General features: G+C 36.5%; 1 protein-coding gene across 1 annotated transcript in view; it reads left to right on the top strand.

The window, feature by feature from the left end:
- The first annotated feature begins 322 nt into the window (after positions 1-322).
- sgsm2 (small G protein signaling modulator 2) overlaps positions 323-24,946 on the top strand; it is a 46,241-nt gene continuing 21,617 nt past the window's right edge. The window contains exons 1-3 of the mRNA XM_079387403.1: positions 323-538; positions 4,620-4,695; positions 24,130-24,298. Coding sequence (XP_079243529.1) covers positions 479-538; positions 4,620-4,695; positions 24,130-24,298 — 305 coding nt within the window. The 5' untranslated portion in view covers positions 323-478. The remainder of the gene's footprint in view (positions 539-4,619; positions 4,696-24,129; positions 24,299-24,946) is intronic.

The following is a 24,946-nucleotide window of genomic DNA, read 5'->3' as shown; positions in this document are numbered from 1 at the left end:
ATTTATATACCCAGCTGTTCCTTCCATAATAGGATGTGAGACTATAACCATCATGCATCGCGTATCTTTTCATCCAGTGGGTCATATGAACATCATGTCTTGTTGAACGCCTAATGACAATGCCTGATTAGTTGAACCACCACAGGCGCCTCCATCTGAGCTGTCAAATGTGGAGGGGAGCTAAAAATAAATCGCCGTCACTGCATGAACGGCGTACAGCGCGTGAAGAGATTTATCCCATTGAATCACAATGCCAAGGGGGCGGGGCCAGGGGTGATTGCGTCATAAAGGAACTGAAGATGGCTTCAAGATGCGCTACGGCAGTGCTTAGATGCGTCAACGCTCAGCTGTCAGTTCACACATTTATATGAAAAGGAAGGAAGGGTAAAGAAATACTGGGAGGAAGTCAGGCGAGCCGTTCAGATTTATGTCTCCAGCCAGTTTATGCTGCACTTGGGTTGTTTAACAGTCAGGGACAATGGGTTCGACTACAGATGAAGAATTTAAAGAGAAATTACTATGGAACGTCAAAAGAGAAGTAAGTGCAGTCAATTTATTTCTTGTCTTAGTTTTGATTGAATGTATCAATGATCAGCTCACATGCATGCTTTGCATCCGATTTAGTGCATGCATATAAGTTTCGGATGCTTACAGTGATGAATTAATTTTGAACAAGTTGCATTTACGAGCGCTCAGGTAGGCTATTATATTTCTTATAGGTTCACATTCAAACCCTTTCACCTGTAGCGCTGGAGGGGTCGGCTATTTCCTTCCTCACCCGCCTGTAACTTAATGTAGCTATGGGAGACAGTGATTTAATCAATTGTTTCTGCAGTGATCAATACATTCTGCCTTGTGCAAATGACTAAATACAGTCTAAACAGAGTAGTGTCGAATATGCTCTTAGCCTTTTGCAATGTAAACAAAAACGAGTTGACATCGAATTTCCGTTGACAGACACTTGAGGGGCTGAGCGCTCAGTGCACGCTAGGTTTATTTATAACGCGACTGTAAGAGAAAGCGCGCTACTTTATTGTTTGACTAGATTAGAAGAGATTGTTGCATTGATTGCTCTGCAAGTTCTGGGCTTATTTTCTTTTTATCACACGCAGAGAAACTTTCTCGTGTGGAATACAACAGTAACTTAATTTTTGAGCAGTTACACGTTCATTTCAGTGATCGAATAAGTTTAATGCGAGGGGGTTATCATACAGTCAAATTCATATCTGTATTATAAGACCAGTATGGCCATTGTTGGTTCACACACTAAGTTGAACTGGCTTCAAACTCATTATTAAAAACAGTTTAAGTTAAATCAAGTAAAAATAATGTACATGAAGTGTAATGAAATATTTTTGCTGTTGCATTTACTACATTGTTGCTTACAAAATGAATAAAAACATGACATTAATTTGAAATGAGCGTAAAGCTTCCTCTTAGAATAATAGTCCAATAAATCAATTCAAAAACATTTTAACTTCTGGACATTGCAGCAGAAATATCTAGTTTAGTTAATATACAAATATATTAGCCCACTCAATGTTGTGATCGACCAATCAGATTCAAGTATTCAAGAGAGGCTTGTAATGGAAAACAGATTCATCCAAGGTATTATTTTAACCTTAAAAAGGAGTAACACCGTATACTAAAAATTCAGTACGAACAATTTTATGCCAATTCTAAATAAGTAGACTGCAATAAATATGAATGAACTGTTCTTGAGTGTATTTTGTAATAATTATTTGGTAAAACTTCTCATTCACAGAGTTTCGAATGTTTTCACTCCAGGAACTGTACAGTGGGAGAAGCTGTTACATTCTTTTATATCAGTGTAATTAATTCTTATCTTTTCCCCCACAGTGCAGGGAAGGCTAATTTTAAATCCGGCCCTCATGAATAATAGAAATCTTGAATGAATTGCTGCAGAGAATAGATGTCCTAAATTGGTACCAGCATGTCTCATGTGTCAGAACAGACTGTGTCCACATAGCTGATTCAGCCTCTTGAACTTAATGCACAGTCCTGGCAGCCATCATTTCTCATGATAGTTAACGGCATGTCTAATATCATGGATGTGATAATTAAATTCTTAAGGTATCTGGCCTCAGGTGGCTTAGTGGCCTGGGTTAATAAGGATATTATATTCTAATATTCTAATATATATTCTAATATTTGTAACATCATCTCATTCATCAAGTTTTAAAGAACTTTTGTGCGTCATATTCTTTCAGATCACCTATTTTTACCTCTAAAATGAGTCACTTCCTCCACAGAGATGTACTGGACTCTTTAGTTAACAGAGTAACATTGATTTCCATTGATTATAGTGCTTCTCTTGTAGGTCATTCCACATTTATGTGTCTATGGGAACCTATTTATGACACATGGTATATATATGAAATATGTAAGTCTATAAAAAACCTCACTTTTTTTGCTTTTCAGCTATTTTAAGCATTATATGTACAGTGAGGAAATGCAGTATCTGAATGAATATTTACAATGCATTCAGCTTATAACAGTCCTATATACACAGGATTAGATTTTATTCCTCCATTGACTTTCTTTGTGTAACATCCCAGGTCTCTGTCACTTTAAGCTGCAGTCAACCGCCTTCTGGTTGCCTAGGAACTGAAAGCATCAGCAGCTACCTAAGAAGTTAAATTGCATCAGTGGACAATTAATACAGCTGCATGAAGCAGGGATCGTCACAAATGGCTCCCACAAGAGCAAAACAACTTAGTTTCATTTTCTTGTTCTCTGCTTTTTCCCCCACCAATATTTATTGGCTGCATTGAGCAACATTACACCATTTTGCAATGATCTATTTAATATTTACGAAATATGTTTGCGTCTACAGAACTGCATACCCCATTTTTGGTCAGATTTTCTGTCAAGAGCTTAGATTTTGAACTGCATTCTGCTTCATAGGCTTTTCTTTTTATAGCTGTGCATGTGTTTGAGTCTGTCTTTGTAGGTGTTCACTATATCCTTTTAAATTGGGAAGAGGATGCCATAGCTCTTTGTGTTTTCAGACGTTGGATGGTGTATTAACTGAGCATATTGTGAAGATATCTCTTCACATGTTGTGTGTGTGTGTGGACTGACAAGCTCTAATTGCCCCTTATTTCAGCTGTAAAAATCCTTGACTGATGACTTCATTAACGCCATTGTTGTCAGCTTGGCTGGAAATGGGTTTTAATGCCATTGTGTTCATTTGAATATCTATGTGAAGCATTTGCTCTATTCGAAGCGTCCAACCATTCTCGTGTTTTTCGAGGCATGTTATGTAATGCAACAGGCTGCTGTAGTGAACTGATTTAAAACTATTTAATTTGTTCTTTTTCATTTAATCCCAAGGACAACAGCAAATATTTAGTATCAGCCTTTAAAAAAATAGTACGCCTAAAAGTGAAATGTTGGTGAAAATTTACCTTCAGAAATTTTTTTGGACCCCTTCAGGTCATCCAAGATGTAGATCAATTTGTTTCTTCATAAGAGCAGATTTTGAGAAATTTAGCATTACGTTACTTGCTCCTCAATGGATCCTCTGCAGTGAATGGGTGCCGTCAGAATGAGTCCAAACAGCTGATTAAAACATCACTGTAATCCACAACACTCCAGTCCATCAATTAATGTTTTATGAAAATCTGCATGTTTGTAAGAAAGGAATAGATCATTAGACATTTTTAACTTTAAACTTTAAAAATTCTTGTGAAAATTTATTTGTGAGGACCGGAATAAAATTATTATTGATTTATTATATTCATTTAGAACTGTTTTGGAGTGTTTTCACGTTCCACAAATGATGCTTGATCTGTGCATATTTCTCTCCTGATTCAGACTAATATTATTATTGTTTTGTTTTGTTTTTTACTGGAGAAAGCAATATTATGGATAGATGACTCTTATTTTAGCTAGAGACAGTGGTTTGAAGTTAAAAACATCTTGATGGATTTGTTCATTACAAACACACAGTTTTTCCCTTCGCAAGACAGTAATTGATGGACTGGAGTCGTGTGGATTATTGTGATGTTTTTATCAGATGTTTGGGCTCTCATTCTGACGGCACCCATTCACTGCAGAGGATCTATTGGTGAGCTACATTTCTCCAAATCTTTTTCGATTAAAAAAATAAATACTTATCTACATCTTGGATGGCCGAAGGGTGAGTAAATTTTTAGTGAATTTTCAATTTTGGGAGAACTATTTCTTTAAATTGTCCTGCTTTGCTGACTGTTGGCCTTGTGGCAAATCTCATACCATAGTCATGCCCATAATCAGCAGATGTCCATAATTTGCTGCTCCTCATTGGTACAATTACCCTTCTGCTTCAAATTACATAAACAGTATAAAGGCGCCTGCAAGGATTGTGATTAATTAGTCTGGGATTTGCTGTAGTACTGACAGTTGGAAGAGAAAAATGTGGCACAGACTCATTCTACACAGTTCCTTGCACTCCCAGGGAAACTTATCAATTGAATGATGCTAATTAAAGCATTTGTGGTTATGCTGTCATGATTAATTAGTTGCTTTTGTGCACCCAATTTCCAAGAATTTTGACTTGCCATTACTTTTTGCCAGTCTTTGCCGCTCCTAACTACGTGTCTTTCCATGTCCAGGTGAAGCAGATTATGGAGGAGGCGGTGACCAAGAAGTTTGTACATGAAGACAGCAGCCACATTATTGCACTTTGCAGTGAGTACAGTTTGAGAGAAGAGGTGTTTTGTATCTCACGGACCAATGCTGATGTTTTTATGCCTTGCATTTGCATTGTGACATATAAAATGTTGTTGATTGTGCTGATTTTAAAAGTTATTTTGCTGGTTAACATAGGTATGGTTCGAAATCCAAGTTGAAATTCGTTAAATTATCATGCGGTAGTAAAAGTGAGTTTAGAGGTGTGGAGTTAAATTTATAGTTTAATTTTGCAAGATAAAGTATAAAAAAATTAAAACATCTAATAATTAATATACATATTACATTTTATAAAGAGAACCCAATAATTACTCTATATTAAAGTATATAGAATGAAATAAAATAATTATGAAAAATATATAAATTTAAATTGAACTTTAAAATTTCTTTCTTTCTGAAAAATAGCTGCAACTGGTATTGCAAATTCATATTGTTAATTTAAACAATATGATTAACTAATAATTAATGTAGATAAATATAACATTTAGTAAAGAAAACCTAATAATAACTGCGAAATATGTAAAAATATATTTATTTCTGACATAAAAATGGCTAAATTTCCCAACTGATATTGCAGATTGAGTTATTTAAAATTATTAAAATTAACTAATTATTAATATGCATGCATGTAACCTTTTTGTAAAGAGCCTATAATAGCCAATAAATATTTTAAAATATATAGAAATATAAAAATATATTATTTCTGACGGTGGTTATATACTTATATATATATTTTATTATTATTATATATAAAGTAGATGCACAATTTCCCAGTTTTACAAATTAAATTAATAATTATTATATATTAATATAACGTTTTGTATAAAGATAGCATGTGGGGATAAAATCTGTTTCTTTCAGACACGTATAAAATTATGTTGCTAAAAATAGAATTTCTAGAAAAAAAGTGCATATATTAGCAGTAATATTATATATAATATAGGCGCTAGCACTAGCCTAAACCAGGACCGGCAGAAAAATAATTTTTGATGATCCTTTATATATGAGAGCCCTCATCTGGAAAGACTTCAGAAGTGATGGCTGGGGCTCGGTGGCATGATGATAGTTCCGGAGATTTGGATCACTGCCGACAATAAGGTTGATTTGTCTGATGCGCATGACTGGGACTGTGTGTGTGTGTGTGTGTGTCACACTCTTTACTCCAGTGACAGGCCGGAACATTAACCCAGGCTCAGCCTCATTACGTCAGTGACACAACAGTGCTGCGTGGCACCACAGATATTGCTTAGTCAAGTTTCCTCAGTCTACAAATATAAATGCAGTTGTTATATGAATGTAATAAGTTATGTACTGCATTATTACACAGCATTGTTAACATTTACAACTTCATTTTGCCTTCGTACAGTAGGGAGTAGTGATTTGCCCACAGAAAGCACTTATTCTAAGTGTTTATGCAAATATGAATTCCGTTTATCATTTGTGGTGAATTTGTTTTTCACACACAGCAGATATTCTTGCTCTGCCGTTGCTTGAGCTTGTTGATATTTACAGTTTGTGTCTCTTGTCATCCAATATGGCGTGCCAGCTTTTCGCTTTGAGGCTCAGTTGTTGTGTTGTGTGAATTTCAAAACCCCAGAAGAGCTGTAAGATCGAAGCAGCAATGTACAAGACATCAGGACCCGTCACTACAAATCAAAAATCAGCGTGTCCATGTTTGCCTGAGTGGCCTGAACTCTTTTTATAAGTTGCAGTGCTGCCATGTTTATACAGAATGCTAAATTTATCCAAACGCATGTTATTTTCACTGACTGCTCTCTCGTGTAGAAGGGTAAACTGGAACGGCTTTTGTGTATCGAGGTTAAAGGTCACATGATAACAAGCAGTGATGTCAGCCCTTGGCTAGTCTGTGACTCATCTCTGTCCTTCTGTTAGCCGGTTAGCACGGTTTAATTGTGGAACATCCGTTAATAAATTTGAATTATTACTTTTGTTACTCGGGCACTTTTTTTATGGACACCGTAATGAGGACATCTTCATTCGGCACTCTTTTTCATTAGCTCTTAATGACAAGGAGATGGAATATGAAATTTGCTGTGTAAATGCTATTGCAATAGCTATTGAACTTCATAATTACAGCAGATCTAACCTTCTTAATGCTTAATATTCTTCAAGTGCTGTCTAGTGTTAGAATAGGGACACTAGTTTGCTTGACTGTGCAGAAGTGTGCATATTGAGGAAATGAGGTTTGCAAACAGCTTGTTAATGAAAATAATTTAATTATGCACACACACTTTGTATTTATTAAGTTTAATATTTTGTACATTAAGCAGTTATTTTTAAGTGTTTTAATTTTTTTAATTTTTATTTAATTTATAATTATTTTATATTATATGTAATTTCACTTACTGGTTCTGAACTTGTGTGTGTCTGTGTATGCTACCGGTCAATTGTTTGAACAGTAAGATTTTTAATGTCCTGTAAAGCTTGTATTTATTTGATCCAAAGTACAGCAAAAACAGTAAAATCTATCTATTTGTTATTATTATTATTATTATTGTCAATATGTAAAACAACTGAGTACATTTATTTTCATGATTCTTTGATGAATGGAAAGATCCAAATATCAGCATTTATCTGAAATAAAAAGTTTTTGTAACATTATACACTATACCATTTAAAAGCTTGGAGACAGTATAATTTTTTTTATTGTTTTTTTGGGATTAAATTATAGTAATAAATACTTTTATTTATTGGTGATAAAGGCATTTACAAAAGATTTCTATGTCAGATAAATGCTGTTCTTCTGAACTTTATATTCATCAAAGAAACCTGAAAAAAATTCTACTCCGCTATTTTCAACAATAATAATAATATATGTTTTTTGAGCAGCAAATCAAAATATTAGAATGATTTCTGAGGGATCATGTGACTGGAATAATGATGCTAAAACTCAGCTTTGAAATCACGGGAATAAATTACATTTTATAATATATTCTAATAGAAAACAGTTCTTTTAAATAGTAAAAATATTTCAAAATTGTTCTGTTTTGCTGTACTTTGGATCAAATAAATGCAGGCTTGGTGAGCAGAAGAGACTTATTTAAAAAAAAAACATAAAAAATCTTACTGTTCAAAAACTTTTGACTGGTAGTGTGTGTGTAGTATATATATTCATATATGTAATTATTTATATGCTGATGATACGCATATGATGTATGTATGTGTGTATTATTTTCCGAAAAATTATAAACTTCAGCTATATTATTATTGCTATATGTATATTGTAATATTGTTATGTCTTCTGTGTTGGTTGGTTTTGTCTCTGGTAATCTTCATTGTCTTGGAAGGAGAATTTCGATCTATTTTGATTAATTAAAAAGAAGTTTAGGACTGTTATGTTTTATTGTGTAGTTTTCCACATATCCATCTTTTTGTTTCTTTTAGTCAGAGTGTCGAAGGAAAAGACTGAAGCAAGCACTAAAATTACAGTTTCTTTCAAAGTCGTTCCTCCCCTCACGCCGGTTATCACACTCTCTCACGCATCGCGGGCGTTTTGCATAATCATTTGGAGGGTTTTTGGTTGTCTGAGGGTAAGAACGCCTGAGTCGTGACCATAAGCGGGGTGATGGTTTCGGTATAAATGCTGTTCAGCACTGGTGTGTGTGTGGGTGGCTGGGGAGGGCTGGTCTGGGAGCACTGCCAGTCTGTCGTCACCACCGAAAAACAGTGCAGTTCCCCTGTTTTCCAGTCAGTCGCCAGGCACGGATTCCCCACGCAGTCATCCACCCCCTCACTTTCATCCTGGAGCACGCACTCACCCACGTCACACCAGCATATGACAATGCACTTCCTAGCTAAATTAAGTTTCAGGGGAATAAATCAAAAGGAATTGTGCCAGTGCATTGTGAGTTGGTTAAATGTGGTGCGTGTTATGGGGGCGGCAGAGTGTGTTTGAACACCAACAAAAAGGCTGGGTACCTACCTAGAAGGAGAAACTCTGTTAGTGTTCCTGTTCATCTCAATGGCAGTTGCTTGGCTGGATTGTGCCGTGCTAACCAACCAAACCTTGCTCAGTTCTGACAATAATTCTTTTGGCATATTTCTCACATTCATTTAGTAAAAAAAAAGGGCATATGAAAGCACATACACTACTGTTCAAAAGTTTGCAAAATAAGGGAAAGGGGGAAGTGGTGTGTGGCCAGGTATGCTGACCCATACTCGTACATACAGTAGTAAACATACACCCGGAGCAGTGGGCAGCCAATGCTGCGGCGCCCGGGGCGCAGTTGGGGGTTCGGTGCCTTGCTCAAGGGTGTCACCTCAGTCGTGGTATTGAGGGTGGAGAGAGTGTTGGTTATTCACTCCCCCCACCTACAATCCCTGCCCGACCTGAGGCTCGAACCCACAACCTTCAGGTTACATGTCCAACTCTATCCATTAGACTACGACTGCCCTATAATAGATATATTCCATCATAAAGATGGCTTTTGAAAAACTAAACCATTTTTATGTGCAAAAAGAGATAAGAGTTTTAAATCCAGCTGATGGCAAAGACATTTTATGCTGATATTTATTTCCTAAATTGGCCATTTTTCTGGCTTCTCTTCAGTAATGAGATGAGTCAAAGGCCTAAAACTGGATTTCCCAGAAAGCATCTATCAGATGCTTTGATCCCACTGGCGTCCTTTTCTGTGTGTTTGATATTGGTGTTGCTGTCAGATCATGTGCGTGTACCCTGCTGCCTTCCCATAATGCAGAGCACACACTGTACGGACATGCCCTCATGATGCCGAGCCATTAGGCACAGCAGAGCTGCATAATAGCCCCTGATCTGATGCTGCCCCTGCTAATGCCTGTTTGAGAATTACATGGCTGAGTGCATTCACAGATCTCTCTGTGTATTTAGTGTAAAATTAAAAAAATAAACTTCAAACATCTCATTCCTAATCAGGATAAAGCTTGCTCATTCAGTGTTATAAACCATCCAATGGTTTTTAAGGGGGCTGAACCTTTAAAAAGAGTTTCAGTTAGACTTTATAATCAAAATGTCTATTTTTATATTTGTTAATGCTTTTGGTATCATGCATTGTAAATTTTGTTAATCATTTTTAACATGTCAGGAAAATGTGACAAATAAAAATCTCAAAATAGCAGTATTTATTTAAAATAGAAATATTTTGTAACATCATAAATGTCTGTACGATCACTTTTGATTTAATATGTCCTTGCTGAATAAAATAAAGAAAAAAAAATACTGACCCCAAACTTTTTAATGGTAGAGTTCCTTTTTAACGATTTAAGTATAAATTAACATTGATCAATATATTATAAACAAAAATGAGTTAGCAATAAACAATAGATTTATAAATTAAAATTGACGTAGAATAATAAATGCTATAAAATGTCATTCATGATGACGTTTTACCGCATGTCATTATATATGACATTATGTAAAATGTCAATATTAGGTATCATAAATTAAAAATGAACTACCTTTTTACAGCATTTATTATTATATTTAATATATTAATGTTTACAAATTCAACCTTATTGTAAAGCATTACCGGAATTTCTATAGTAATTGTCTGGAGTGCCGTTTGTTTCAGTTAATATAACCACTTTTGAGGTTATTGATATTCATATTCAGGCAAGTTCTGTGTGTTTTCATCTCTATATAAAATGTACAAAGATACAAACTTATTACATCAACAATATCATTGTAACTTCCTACATGTCAATATAACTTCCATGATTCATTTATTTACTCACTTCCAGCAAAAATAAATATCCCACTGGGTTCCCATGCAAGAGTAGTTTCCGCATAGTTTCTCATTTGTGTTCATTTCGCAAATATAACCATGTCAACTTAAAGACTTGAGGCTAGCATATGGCTAAATATGTGCTGATTTTGTCTCTCAAAAGATTTTTGGCCAGCATGTTGTAAAAGTTTTCATCCTCCATGCCTATTCAGAGTTAACAAGCAGTGGGTTGTGTTGGGGGTCAGCTGGCTCCAGGCTCTGTAGCCCACTGGCTGATCAATAAAAGAAAAAACACAGACTTTGTAAATCCTTCAGGCTGTTTCACACCAGAGCTGAGTGTGGGCAGGGTCAGGGGTCAGCAGAAGAGGGTGAGAGCACAAATTGCTATTTACGTATTTAATATGAATGAAAAAGTATTTGAATTGATAGGGACTATATTACTACTTTGCTGGAATTTGGTGCCATTCATGAATAATACATAATAGAGATAGTTAGTCAAATCCCATTAGATGCTGCTGTTGTACACATCGGTTGTTGTATGCAAAATTGGTTTGCTAAAATCAATGCAACATCTACGGTGTTGCTGTTTTATTTTGATTAAAAGTTTATGCATTAAATTACATTATGCATCAAAAGCTTAAAAACAGCATTCATTTGATCAATTCAAATCTGATTATTGCGTGATATACATTTACATTTATGCATTTAGCAAACGCTTTTATCCAAAGCGACTTACATTGCATTGAAGTTACAGTTTTTACATTTTATCAGCTCTTGCTTTTCCTGGGAATCGAACCCATGACCTTGGCGTTGCTAGCGCCATGCTCTATTATTTGAGCTACAGGAAAGCCTGAGATATAATTACCCTTAAAGGGATAGTCCAGCTAAAAAAGAATTGTTTTTTTGACATGAAAGAAATATTTTCTGAAGAACCTCCCAAGGCCATCCAAGATGTAGATGAGTTTGTTTCTTCAGATTTGGAGAGATGTAGCATTAACCCTTAAAGACATAGAACAGTTTTGGGGCACCTGACACGTCGGTACTTTTCTTTGTTTTTTCAGACCTATTCTAGCAGTCAGCATCAAGTGCCATATATCATTATAAACGGGAGAACTTGAAGTTTCAGTCTAGCTAATTTAAAGTCCCTATTTTCCCTTTGTTTTCTCTAAGAATGAATGAATTTCCAGAATTTTAAGAAAAAGGCAAGCAATAATTGGGTGTTTTCTTTACTGTGTACTCAAACAGAAAGTCCTGAAGTTTGGATTTTTTTTCTTAAAGTTGTATCTGTGTGTTTTACACTTCCAAATGAAATTTTGTCTACATATAACATTCCCTAAGCAAGTTATAGCCATTTATTACAATATTGTTATAGGCGCTGTTCAGTGAAAAATGGGTCTATTTACTTTACTAACAATATAGATGTATCCAAAAAAAGTAAAGAAAATGGAAACCGTGTTATATAATAACAAAATACGGTAAAAAAAAAAGTGACTTTTTTCCAGAAAAATATATATTTTATTTAAGTATGATCGCACAAACAGTGCAGAAAGTTGTGAAAAATGGTCTTGTGCATCAAAAATACAAGCAGTGCAAATGATTCACAAACTACACAAAATGGGTGAGAAATATATAAAATATATATAATAGAAAAAAATAGTGCAAATGATCTTTATGAACTATATAATAAAGTATTATTTACATAATAAAAACAGTCAAATGGATGGTTCTGCTGGCTGCACTCTGCGTCAGAATTGATTTTACCGGGACATCACCTAGTGACACGAATACTTAAATTCCAGTGCTTTATCCGATATGTACTGCTTTTTCATCCTTGCTTTTGGTTTGTTTTATGCCAATGTGCTCTTTCCTGTGTTTTTCTGGGCTTTTTCAGAGAGTGCTCTCATGCAAATGTGTTATTTTGTGTTTGTTTTCATGCACGCATGACACATTTACTTTCACTTTGCATTTGCTCTAATTCCCAAAGAAACATGCTAAACAATGGTTCAAAAGACGACAACCTATGTTTATTGGTTGAATATGTGACAGTTTACAATCTGGGCACAAGGGGCGGGACTAAGCGTCAACAATCCTTCCTGTTTGCCTCAGAGGGACGAAATGCATTGGTTTCTTCTAATGAATCAATGTTGTCAAAATGTGATGATGTAATCACGTATGCTACTGAGCCTCTGAATATCCAAATGAGACGACTGAGAATCTATGCTTTACGACACTTTTTAAAGCATTCAGATAGGATTAGCAATTCAAACGTTATTAAACATTTAAGAACAATAGTTATTTTAGCCACGGGCGGCTGTCTGCTGTGAATGGGTGCCGTCAGAATGAAAGTCCAAACAGCTGATAAAAACATCACAATAATCCACAAATAATTCACATGAATTCAATCCATCAGTTAATATCTTGTGAAGTGAAAAGCTATGTGTTTGTAAGCAGCAAATCCAACATTAAGATGTTTTTAACTTCACTCCATTGCTTTATACATAACATATAATATACATATATCTTGGATTGCCTGAAGGTGAGTAAATTTTCAGCAAAAATTATATTTTTGGGTGACCTGTTCCTTTAAATCAGAGACTTGAAAGGAATGACAGCCGATACTTTCTGATTCGTGGAATGCAAACAATACTGGAAGGCTAGTCAAGGAAGTAAAGCATTGTGTTGTTGTTTCCTATTTCCTTTAAAATAAAAAAACCCAGTGTTTTAATTTCACCCAGTTCAACTTTGTGCTGGAGTTTTAAATCCCTAAACGTCATAAGGAGCTGAGACGGAAGTTTGCAGATTTTCTCTCGAACACCTGCGCCACTGTGAGCTAATTAAACGTTAATGAGTGAATGAATAGAGTTGTGAGTCATGTCTGTTTACCCAGCGTCCCTCAGCTGATGCTCACAATGAAGCATCTTGCGAATGAGTCTTACTTGAGACCCAGATTCAAATTAGACTGCGAGCAGACTTTATTTGTGAAGTGCACAGCTGTTCACGCGGATATGGCCAAGTCCAATGCAGAACAGGTAGTAACTATTCCAGATCGGTTGCTCCTTTATTGACTCAGAATTGACAGTTAAATTCAGTTTGAAAAGTCAGAGAGATTTCTCTTTTTTTGTACAACTGCAGATTTTTAATTTAAGGAGCAGATGGAGCAGTGCTATTTTCTGAACGAGTTGTGAATGTAGAGCCCACATGATTAATAGACTAATAACAACTATCTAAAACAGCTGTGTCTTTGTTTGAATCACAGGGACAAGCTACATGTGGGTAGATAAGTGTTAATTTAGTTATCAGTGATATGTTGTATTCAGTGGAGAATTTACATGCCACGTCCAGTTCTAGAAACTCTCTCGGTAGAGTGTAGCATTTTAAGCGTGGCCTATAACAAGGTGATATTAGCATATTAGCTATATTTATGTATTTATATTAGGGATGCACAACATTTTGGAATCATTGATTACTGGTTGAATAATTAACCGATATTTTATTTATGCATGTCTCATTTAGCCTATTTGTACATTTAGATTACACGCTAAACAATCTGTAAAAATAGGGCACAAAGTACTGTAATAATTTGAAGTAAGTTTCTGTATTTATTTTTTAAAGGTGTTTTACCTTTATTTTGAATATTACACTGCATTGTGTTACATTTTAGAGTCAACAGAAACGTCCGAAAAATTAATGGATAATGTTCTTGTAATGAGCCACCAGTACTTTCTATACCCTTCCTCAAAATTAAAAATGTAACTTTTAATATTAGGGCATCCATAATTAACATACATTAGTATACGGTTCAAAAGTTTGGGATTGGTAAGTTTTTTTTGGGGATTGGTAATTGTTTTTTTTTTTTTTTTAAAGAAGACAGAAATGCTGTTAAATATTACAGTGTATTTTTAAATTATTAAAAAAAATAATTGATATTTTTCTATTGAAATTCTGATAATATTTTTTCAGCATTTTTTGGTGAATAAAAAAAAATGAACAGCATTTATTTGAAATCAAAAACTTTTCTAACAATATGAATGTCTTCACTGTCACTGTTGATCGGTTAAATACATCCTTGCTAAATATGGTATTTATTTATTTATTTTTAAAAAAAAAAAACTTCTTGACCCCAAACTTTTGAGCAGTTGTATACTTTTTTTTTTTTATCATTCTTGCATTTCAAAGCCACTTCAAATTATTACTGGTGTACGGAGTCATACACTTTTGCAGTAAATTTTTAATTTTTACTCGACGAAACTGTTGCTGGCTGTGTAAAGTGATGGCTAATTATTAAAAGTCTATGACAAAAAGACTAAAATAAATAACTGACATTTCTGGAATGTAAGGGTTTTGAGGTTTTATATAATATCTTGTGTATCTGTGGCAACTAGGTATTCAAAATGACGTCATACTTGTAAAGAGACGTTAATTAGATTCATAATGATCTACATTTCATATGCCCCAAATGCAAACAGTGTCAAAATGGTTAAATATCATTCGACACATCACTAATCTAGCTTTCCTTTTTGGCAGTCAGTCCTGTATTTCCACATATGTGTTTGTGGGCATCGTTTAGGGGACCACAGATGCTGCAGAAGACTCTAGTATTCCACTAATTACAGTCTATCTCCATGACAACACAGTTTCTATACAGGGATTCGGCCATGTCAGAGGCTATTACGCACAAATTTGCTGAAACAAACACACACGGTTATGTAACCCCCCTCAGCTGGTGGTCTTCTTTAGGGTTATTTCTAAAGACAACGTGCCTTGGCCTGAGGTGACAGTGAAGGGGACCACAGCAGGCTACTGATCGCCCTCCAGATTTGTGGTAAAAGTGCATCCTGGAATATTTTTGTGCTCCATCCCTGCTTCCTGACAGCGATACAGGTGCCATGCTGATAAATAGCATCAGGTGTGCCCACAATCGATGAGATTATCCCTGCCACGGTGTTGAGGAGCTCACAGGGCCCCTGCATGCTCTGGTTTTGATGCTGTCTGCAGGGGACCAGGTGCCATCTGACCTTCACAGCTTGAACTCCACTGAGGCTCTGCTCACGAGGACAGGAGCGGCGTCATATTCCCGCCGATTTCATCAGCCAGGAGGCTGCGCTGAGAGACGCTTGATGTTGGATGACATGGATTCACATGGGTCCACTGGGGTTGATGGGAAGACCTGTCTCAGGTGGCTTTGACGGAGGTGTTTTTGTTGTTGATGACTGGCGGTCTAGATGGGTTGTTATTTATGTGTTGCCTTTTGGGTTTTGCAGCTGATTTTCACCAGGGGACATTCAGTCGTGATCAGTGCACCTGTTGGAATGATGTGTGTGTGTGTGTGCTGGTGTGTGACTGCATGACTATAGGGAGCCCTACTTAAATTGATGAGCTGCCTGTTGTTTTGTACATCTGTCTGTCCGTCTGTCTGTCGTTCTATCAGTCTGTCTGTCCGCCTGTCTGTCGTTCTATCATTCTGTCTGTCTGTCCGCCTGTAGTTCATGCTATCTGTCTGTCTGTCAGTCGTTCAATCATTCTGTCTCTGTCTGTCTGTCTGTCTGTCGGTCATTCAATCATTCTGTCTCTGTCGGTCATTCATTCTGTCTCTGTCTGTCTGTCTGTCTGTCGGTCGTTCATTCATTCTGTCTCTGTCTGTCTGTCTGTCTGTCGGTCGTTCAATCATTCTGTCTCTGTCTGTCTGTCGGTCATTCAATCATTCTGTCTCTGTCTGTCTGTCGGTCTGTCGGTCATTCAATCATTCTGTCTCTGTCTGTCTGTCGGTCTGTCGGTCATTCAATCATTCTATCTCTGTCTGTCTGTCGGTCGTTCAATCATTCTGTCTCTGTCTGTCTGTCGGTCGGTCGTTCTATCATTCTGTCTCTGTCTGTCTGTCGGTCATTCAATCATTCTGTCTCTGTCTGTCTGTCGGTCGGTCGTTCTATCATTCTGTCTCTGTCTGTCTGTCGGTCATTCAATCATTCTGTCTCTGTCTGTCTGTCGGTCTGTCGGTCATTCAATCATTCTATCTCTGTCTGTCTGTCGGTCGTTCAATCATTCTGTCTCTGTCTGTCGTTCTATCATTCTGTCTGTCTGTCTGTCAGTCTGTAGTTCATGCTATCTATCTGTCTGTCTGTCTGTCTGTCTGTCGTTCAATCATTCTGTCTCTGTCTGTCTGTCGTTCAATCATTCTGTCTCTGTCTGTAGTTCATGCTGTCTGTCTGTCGCTCGCTTGCTCACTCTGTAGTTCATCTATCTGTCTGTGTGTCAGTCTGTAGTTTGTGCTATCTATCTGTCTGTCTTTCTATCATTCTGTCTGTAGTTCATGCTATCTATCTTGTCTGTCTGTCTGTCGGTCGCTCTGTAGTTCTGTCTGTCTGTCTGTGGTTCTGTCGTTCTGTCTGTCTGTGTCTGTCGCTATGTATGTATGTATGTATGTATGTACAGTCTGTCTGTTGACCGTTCATTCGGTCATCTATTTATCTGTTGTTTTTCTCTTCACATTTCAAACAAACAAAGCATTGGCAGTAGCATAGTTGAGAAGTCATTTTATGACTTCTTGATATCTTTTAAAAAATGTAATAATTTTTTTCTGCTGAAATAATTTTATTGGATACCATAATTTTGGATTCAGTTCTTAATGGATTCACATTCACAATATATATTCACAAAATCCAACTAAAGATATATTTCAGTATGTTTGATTGCGCTAAAGTGGAACTATTGCAAGTATAATTTAGGTGCACTTTAAATACTCTGTATTTAAAGACAAAAATCATACAATCCTCATCAACAGTAACATGAAAATACAATTTAGGCTTAATATTAAAACGTGTATTGTGCACAAGTAGTACTCCAAATAAAGTTTAATTATGATTTTTATATCAATATCGAGCGATATGTCAGTAAATATGTTAATAGATTTGAAATATACTTAGTATGGAATAAATGTATTTTTAAATATGAATTTTTAACTAGGGTTGTTTGATTTGGTTCATAAAATATGTAGGATCATTAAATGCATAAAAAAAAAATGAATGGATAAATACTTCCAGAACTTATACTTCCAGACAACTGAAAAGTAAAACACACACAATACACCCTTTACCAAACACATTCAGTCCTCATTACATACCTATTTGCAAACAATCAGGTTCTCAAACTGGATCCATAACAACTGTGTATTGTGTTAGCCTGAGATGTTCCACTGTCTTCCCTAAACCCTCATCAAATCCCACGATCCCTAGCTGCCAGACAGACATGACTCCTGATGCTCCTCAGAATCCTCTAAGATGTTATGGCTGCGTGTGATGTTCTTGTTCTCTCAGTGTCTCAGTGCTGGAACTGGACTAGTTGATGTTGTTTCGCTTAATTAGAGCTTGGTGTTAGAGAGGTAATGCGTAGGAGTGACTCCCCAGTGGGTGAGACGCTTTTTTGGGATTGAGAAGAGCTAGCGCATGTCCATTTCCTGTGGAGCGTGAAAACCAAAGTGCACAAAAATTTCACTGTTTCTTTTTAAGGACTAATTAATTAACCCTATTCATTTTTTCCTCATTCCATCATTATATTTGATAGCGATGCTGCACTGGAACTTTGGCCTAAAATGCGTTAGATTTAATTTTGGGAACATGTAGATATATTTTCACTTCAAAGGCTGATGACTGTGGATAGTTATGACATGGTAGACACATTTAAAACAGATGTTTTTAAATTTTGAAAGTCAATATGAGCCCTTGCTGATCTGAATCATTACCCCATAATTCGTGTCATGTTTTATCTATTAAATGCTGTCTGAATAAAAGATTGAAGAGAAGAGAGATGGGCCTTGTCATGACTAAAGCAAGTAGAGCAATGTCACTGAATAATGTAGTGAAAGGAAGTCTGCTTATATCTAACATTATAATGTTCCACATATAGGAGTAAACTGTCTCACCATTACTGTTAAGTAACTGGTGTTATTAAAAGTACCGGTGTCAGTGCCAAAAACAAAGTCTACTTGCACTTGTTTTTTAATAATAGTCCCTAAAACGCATCGCTATCTCTGACAGCAGTATCAGGGAATGTTCTCTGTGGGTGTTTCTGTCAAGTGAATGCCAGCATTGTCATGTTTTCTCGTCTCTGGAACAGGTGTTTGGTGACCGCTCTGCTCTTCCCCATAGTGTCAGCAGCTGCGGCTGAGCGCTGCACATCCCTCAGCTGATTGACGGTGCTTAGACAAAGAGAGCGTTGATGAAGTAAACTCTCTCTTTCACACAGTGGATGGAGGGAGGTGCATGCAGATTGATTTCTGTTCAACCTGCGTGTCTCAGTCCAGAGAGATTAGATAAAACTCAGGTTTGTGATCACTGCCGTACATCTCACAGATGAGGTTGCTGGTCTGATGGACTGTTAGTGTAAATCAATATTTAATCACCTGGTGTGAGAGGATGACCTAAAAGGCCATTGGAAATGGAAGCACATTTAAATAGTATCTGTGTCCGATTTAAGGTCTTAGCATGTTAATTTATGCATCAGTAATGAGTTTTCATTTAATTTATGCATGCATGCAAATGTTTGACTACTAGTACAAAGAGTTCTATTTTTGCACATTTAAATACTTAACAAAAATGTAAAAAAAAAAAAAAAAAATATATATATATATATATATATATATATATATATATATATATATATATATATATATATATTATTAGTAAGATAAAAAATTGTGATTAACTGATTTAAAAGTTTCATTTAAAAAAAAAAAAAAAGTAATTTTATGAAAATTACATTTAGTGAACCTTTACTGTTTTAGTTTTTGGTTCGTCCATCTTTTTGTAAAAGCAGTACTTGAGCTGCATGAATTTGACACATTTGTGTCAAAACTGATGATTATGCTCTCCAGCATGATTTGAGCATCTTAAATTTCAATAGAAAGATATTTGAAGTCACATAATTTGATTTGTCACTAATTTGATTATTCAAGGACCTAGAAATATTTCCAAATTGAAAATATCTCTTATTCATTTGAAGTTATTTTTCTTTTTCTTTTCTTTTTTCTTTTATTTCTCAAAGTCCTACAACTTTTTGAAAACAATTAATATTCAAATTAGATTTCAAATCCCAGATTTTCAGTGTGGCCTCAGATATTTGGATTACATTGTAAACCACTTGCTGGATTTATTATCAGTCTATACTGTTTTCGTACAAAGATGAATCCAGCCGTGTGAGGTTTGTTTGGTTGGGAGTCACTGGTTTGGAAGGATGAGACACAGAGCAGGTATTTGATCATGAAAAGAGGAGGCACAGATGTCCTGAGAGCAGGAATGGGGCGAATGCATCATATACTGTCTGAGGTGTGTTTGTGTACATTTGTGCGATTCCTTTGATGCTGGATTGTGTTTTGTGTGTGTGTGGGAAATGTTCACACTTGAATCCTTTCACAAAAACTATGGATGCCTCTATTAATAGAGGTGTCTAACTGTTTAAACTGTTCATTCTCACCTCCCCAACATAGCAGGGCACTTCTGTGGGTGCTGGTGGTGCCAGTTGTGCAAAAAAGAGTTCTCTTTTGAGTGCAACATCTGTAGAGCACAGTGGTTCGTCATCTTGATGAAGACTCTCTGTTTACCTTCTGCTTTTTTATTCTCAATTCCTCCCAAGGTATCTTCCAAACCCATATGGCATTCTTCCTTCTGTGGAACATAAAAGAATGTTTAAAAAAAAAAAAAAAAGTCTCATCCTTTTTACCTCCGCACAATGTAAGTCAGTGGACTCAAACTGTTTAGTTACCAATTTTCCATACGGAAATTTACATTGTTGTTGATGTAATCTTTCCCTACAATGTCATTCAGTTGAGAGTGTGACTTGTCATGGCAGGTTTAAAGCTAGAACACCACTGACCTTAAATAGACACCATACTGAATATAATGTGGATGATTTCGATGCTGAGGGATAGACTTACAGTCTTTACAGTGGCACATACTGTATAAAAGTCCTAGATCACATAATTTTCAAACTGTTTTATAACATCAGAAAGACGTTTCATCAGCTGAACAATTGGCATGTTATTGAATGCACTGTACTGCTATCCCTCATAGTCTCATTTCATTCCTGTCAGAGAAAAATAACAGCAAATGGATTTGGAACGACATAAGGATGAGTAAATAACAATGATATTTTAATATAATTTATATACTATTAGTATTTATTCATAATTTTGAAGGTCTTGTATTTTTAGTTTTCATGAAAGGTTTAGGTTTTAGCTTTTGTCATTTTTATAATTTTTTTATATTTCTATCTAGCTGATTTATTTTCATTTTAGTTTTAGTACATCAACTAAAACGAATGTTATTTCAGTTACTGCCAGTTAAAAATTTCTAATTCTCGTTAGTTTTTCATTTATTATTTGTATTTTATTTAATTTCTGCTTTATTTAAATGACTAAAATCAATTTTAGGTTTAGTTAATATTAAAAGCATAAATAATGACAAGGAAATAACCCTAAATTTTATTTTTAAGCTTATTTCATTGAATTTAATGAAAATAATGGAACTGGATCATATTGAATTGAATACTCTCTCACACTTTCTAAACCACTTTCCTATGGGGATGATCATGTAGTGCCGTCCAGTGGAAAATCTCATCTTCGCCTGATGTCATTGGTATTCAGATGTCTCTGTGAACATGCTCTTTTCCGTAAGGCCGGCGCTCGAGGAGAGAGCCTGAGTCCAGACTGAGGGACAAAGATCAGGCTGATTAATAAGTACAGCAGTGCTAAACCCTCTTCATGCCAGAGAGCGATGAGTCACTGAGCCTCTGCCGTTGTCGTTCTCCCCTTTTTATTCTACTCTATTAATCTCTTGTTTTTGGTCTGCAGTTTCTCTCATGCTCTCTCCCCTCTCGTTTCCTCCCTCTTCATCACTTTAACTCTGGCTTTCTTCTGGCCTGCCTTTCTCTGCCCCTCATTTTCAGTCCTTGTCTAATCTTTTTTTTTTTTTTTTTTCCTATGGTCCTCCAACTCTTTCTCGAGCCCCCTGCCTCCCCCTGTCGCCCACGCTCTGTGCAGCTGCCTAGTACCTCAGTAATGCAGTTCATTACTGTCTATTACTGTGACACACAGCTTGACTGCACAGTCACAGGTGCGTTTCCCTTTGGAAAGCAGTGATCGTGCCCAGCCGCCGGCATCTAGCCCCCTACCTCTCACAGAGATGATAGTAGCTCAGATTACAGACATCGATCACTGTATACAGTCACTTGTGAGCACGTTCATGTGTGTGATGTCATAGCGACTCAGAAGCTGAAATCTGCATCAAAACTATGGCTTTTAAATGATGTGTTCTGCCATATTCTATCGACATGCTCGGTAAGAGCTTGACAAAGGATTATGGTTAATTGTGCTACAAGCCTAATTAGATCTTCCTCTCCAACACGCCAATGTTGAGAGATGAGAAAACGCCTCTGTAATTTGTCATGAAGAAAAGGAACCTATCAATGGCTTGCATATAGTTGTATAAACTGGGATAGAAGTAAGTATTTAAAACTGACGTACTTCAGTTTCCATGACTGAAAGAACACGGGAGCCTTTTGGTCATTAATGCACCATTAAGACTAGCAAAGATTTAAAATGCCATGATTTATGGGGGTAATATGTCTAATCTGTTGCTCATTAAATCCCCATGTGGTTTGTTAGATGCTGTTTTCAGTGCTGTTCTTATTGAGTGCAGGTTGTTACAGTTGAATCAGATGAAGCCTTTTAATGTATCTGTGATGGGATACTGATTTCCTGTATGTATTGTTTCAGTGCTTTCTTCAGTTGAATGCACAAAGCATCCTGCTAATATGAGATGATAGAATCTGTCTGGATGTTTCTTCAACTTTGTGGCTGAATTTTCAGCATCATTACTCCAGTCTTCATTGGCATATAATCTTTCTAATATGCCAATTTAGTGCCCAAGATGCAATCCATAAGTCACTTACAAATCTCTCTTACGACTTACGTCTCTCTCTCTCTCTCTCTCTCTCTCTCTCTCTCTCTCTCTCTCTCTCTCTCTCTCTCTCTCTCTCTCTCTGTCTGTCTGTCTGTCTGTCTGTCTGTCTGTCTGTCAGTCATCTATTGAGCTTGTTTACCAAGGAGACAACACTGTTAGTGAAGGACTTGAGAAGATATATGGGCAGTATTTTTAAAAAGTGAAAATCTCATATAATTTTGTCCTATGAAATTAGCATTAGGTAAAGTACTGAAAGTATGAAAAGTGTTTTTTAAGAGTTTATGTAAGTATGCATTATTATTGCCTGATGATTATTGCTCTGCATGCATTCAAATGTGTGCTACGAGCATGAGACCAGTAGCTTGTGGGTGTATGGATGCATGCAGGAAGGCGTTCAAACCAGCAGGCACAGAGAGATTATGTAAATACATCTTCAGGAGCGTTCGGCTCGTTTCTCAACTGCACAGAGCTTTGTCTACACGTTTGTTGCTCAATGGAAGATGCATCCGAGAAACACAGGAAGTGACATTTCTTTTAGTGCCTCTCAGGGCATTACTGTTCAAATCAGAGCTTCTTTTGGGAGCAGACAGTTCTCGTGCTGGGCTCTCAAGGGGGAAGCACTCAGCAGCCACTTAGATGATTCATCATCTTGTATGCCTCAGAAATTAGAGGTGTAGATTAGCAACATATTTGCAGCTTGTTGATCATGTCTGCACAACTTCAAAAAAAAAAAAAAAAAAGGTTGTAAACTCTCACTGAAAACCAATGGTGAAGTGGTTGATTCGCACTATATGCCCAAGGGCCCTGCTGTTTGGGAGGGCCCTGAATGTCGACTACAGTAGACCAATGCAATCCCCATTTTCCCTTCACGAATGTGCATTTTAGCTGTCTAAATGTATCAAACAGGCTCTTAAAAGGAAAAACCTGAAGCCGCTTCCCCCTGTGGCACAAGCCAAGCAGTAAAAGTGCTATTACCACCATAAACATCTGATTGCTTTCACAAATGCAGTCGATTATGTGGCAGTGAAAGGACCTCGATTCTGCTGAGATATTGATAGCATCAATCACACGGCGAGTCGACAGGTAGACTTTGCTCAGCTGTCACGACAAATGCAAATCTCATAACTGGCCTTTCATTGCAATCATGTAAAAAATGATCTTGATTTCATTTGCCAAGCAAGTTTCCTCATGCATCTTGATTTATGTTGTTCTTGGCGCGTGAGCACTTGGCTAAGTGTCAAGAAAGATGGACGAACACATTAGTCGTCCTTTTACACCAATATGAACATCCGCTCCATCCTTCATCGGTGAGATTAGGGGATTGGGGAACTGTTGCCTTTGTTTATTAGTTTTTGAAGTGAGCACACAGTGCTTGAGGGCACTGAATCCCAGCAGAAGCAGGAGCGGTAGCAGGTAGCTCACCCCTGAAATATTTAGCTGTGCTTTAGGAACCAGCAGTAAATCCCGTTCCCAGTTGGAATTGCGCTCCCATCATGATTGTTTACCTCGCGAAAAGCAAATGAGGAGTATGAGGCAGAACACAATTACTTCTGCAATAAGATTTTCCCTTGCATCGTGCAAGTTCATCGATAGCAAAGCCTCCTGGGAAAGAAATGGAATTGAAAATTTGACATGTGAGAACAAATGGCTGTTATTAAAGGAAATCATAAAGCTGTTGGAAATAATAAGATGCTAATTGCTTAAGTTTATTCCGTGTTTTGTTTGATCTTTGCTTATCAACTCCTCCCTCTATGTTCCTGCAGGCTCCATTGAGGCTTGCTTAAACCACCTGTTGAAGCGAAGAGCAGCGGGATTCCTTCGCAGCGATAAGATCGCCGCCCTATTCACCAAGATCGGCAAGGTGAACACCACAGCGAGTGAGATCTGCCGCAAGGTTCAAGAACAGCTACAGCAGCAGACCGAAATCACCAGGTCTGACTTTTTATTATGCACAAATGTGCATTGTTTCCTTGAAATTATTATTATTATTTTTTTTTATTCAATAAAACTTCACTTACTTGCTTTTCAGCTGACATCACCTAGGCCATATGGGCTATTGGCTAATCTTAGCTAAAAGCCATATAGCTTTTGTTTTTGTCTGCTTTAGTTGACAATGTAGCCTTTCTGAAATCGTTCTGAAAGTTTAGTTTACAGATTTACAATTTGCAAAGTTGATGATAAATAATTGCAAATAACAATAGATTTGAAAAAGAAGCCATCATAATCAACGGGAAACTGACATTTAGGAAGAAAAAACTTCACAATCCACTCAATTGACGATAGGTCTCATTCTGCTTTTTTTCTCTCATTTAATATCCAGATTTATTCTGAAAATGTTTAATTTACCAAACAAAATGCAATTTTCTGTTAAAGTTAAAAGTAGTATTTTTACGCCACTAAAGGCTTGTTCACATCAATAACTAAAACTATTAAGATCTAGAATGAAAACTATGTTAAAGGTAACACCGGTGGACGATAATGTTCTGTTTATCATTATTACATGTTGCAGTTTGATTTATTGTTTTGAAAGCTCAACCTCTTTAAAGTTGGGTGGATTCTGTTTGGCTGTTTCACTTCGAA

This window comes from Barbus barbus (assembly GCF_936440315.1).
Source record: "Barbus barbus genome assembly, chromosome: 31".
Classification (NCBI taxonomy): Eukaryota; Metazoa; Chordata; class Actinopteri; order Cypriniformes; family Cyprinidae; genus Barbus; species Barbus barbus.
This window is presented reverse-complemented; position numbering and strand designations above follow the sequence as displayed.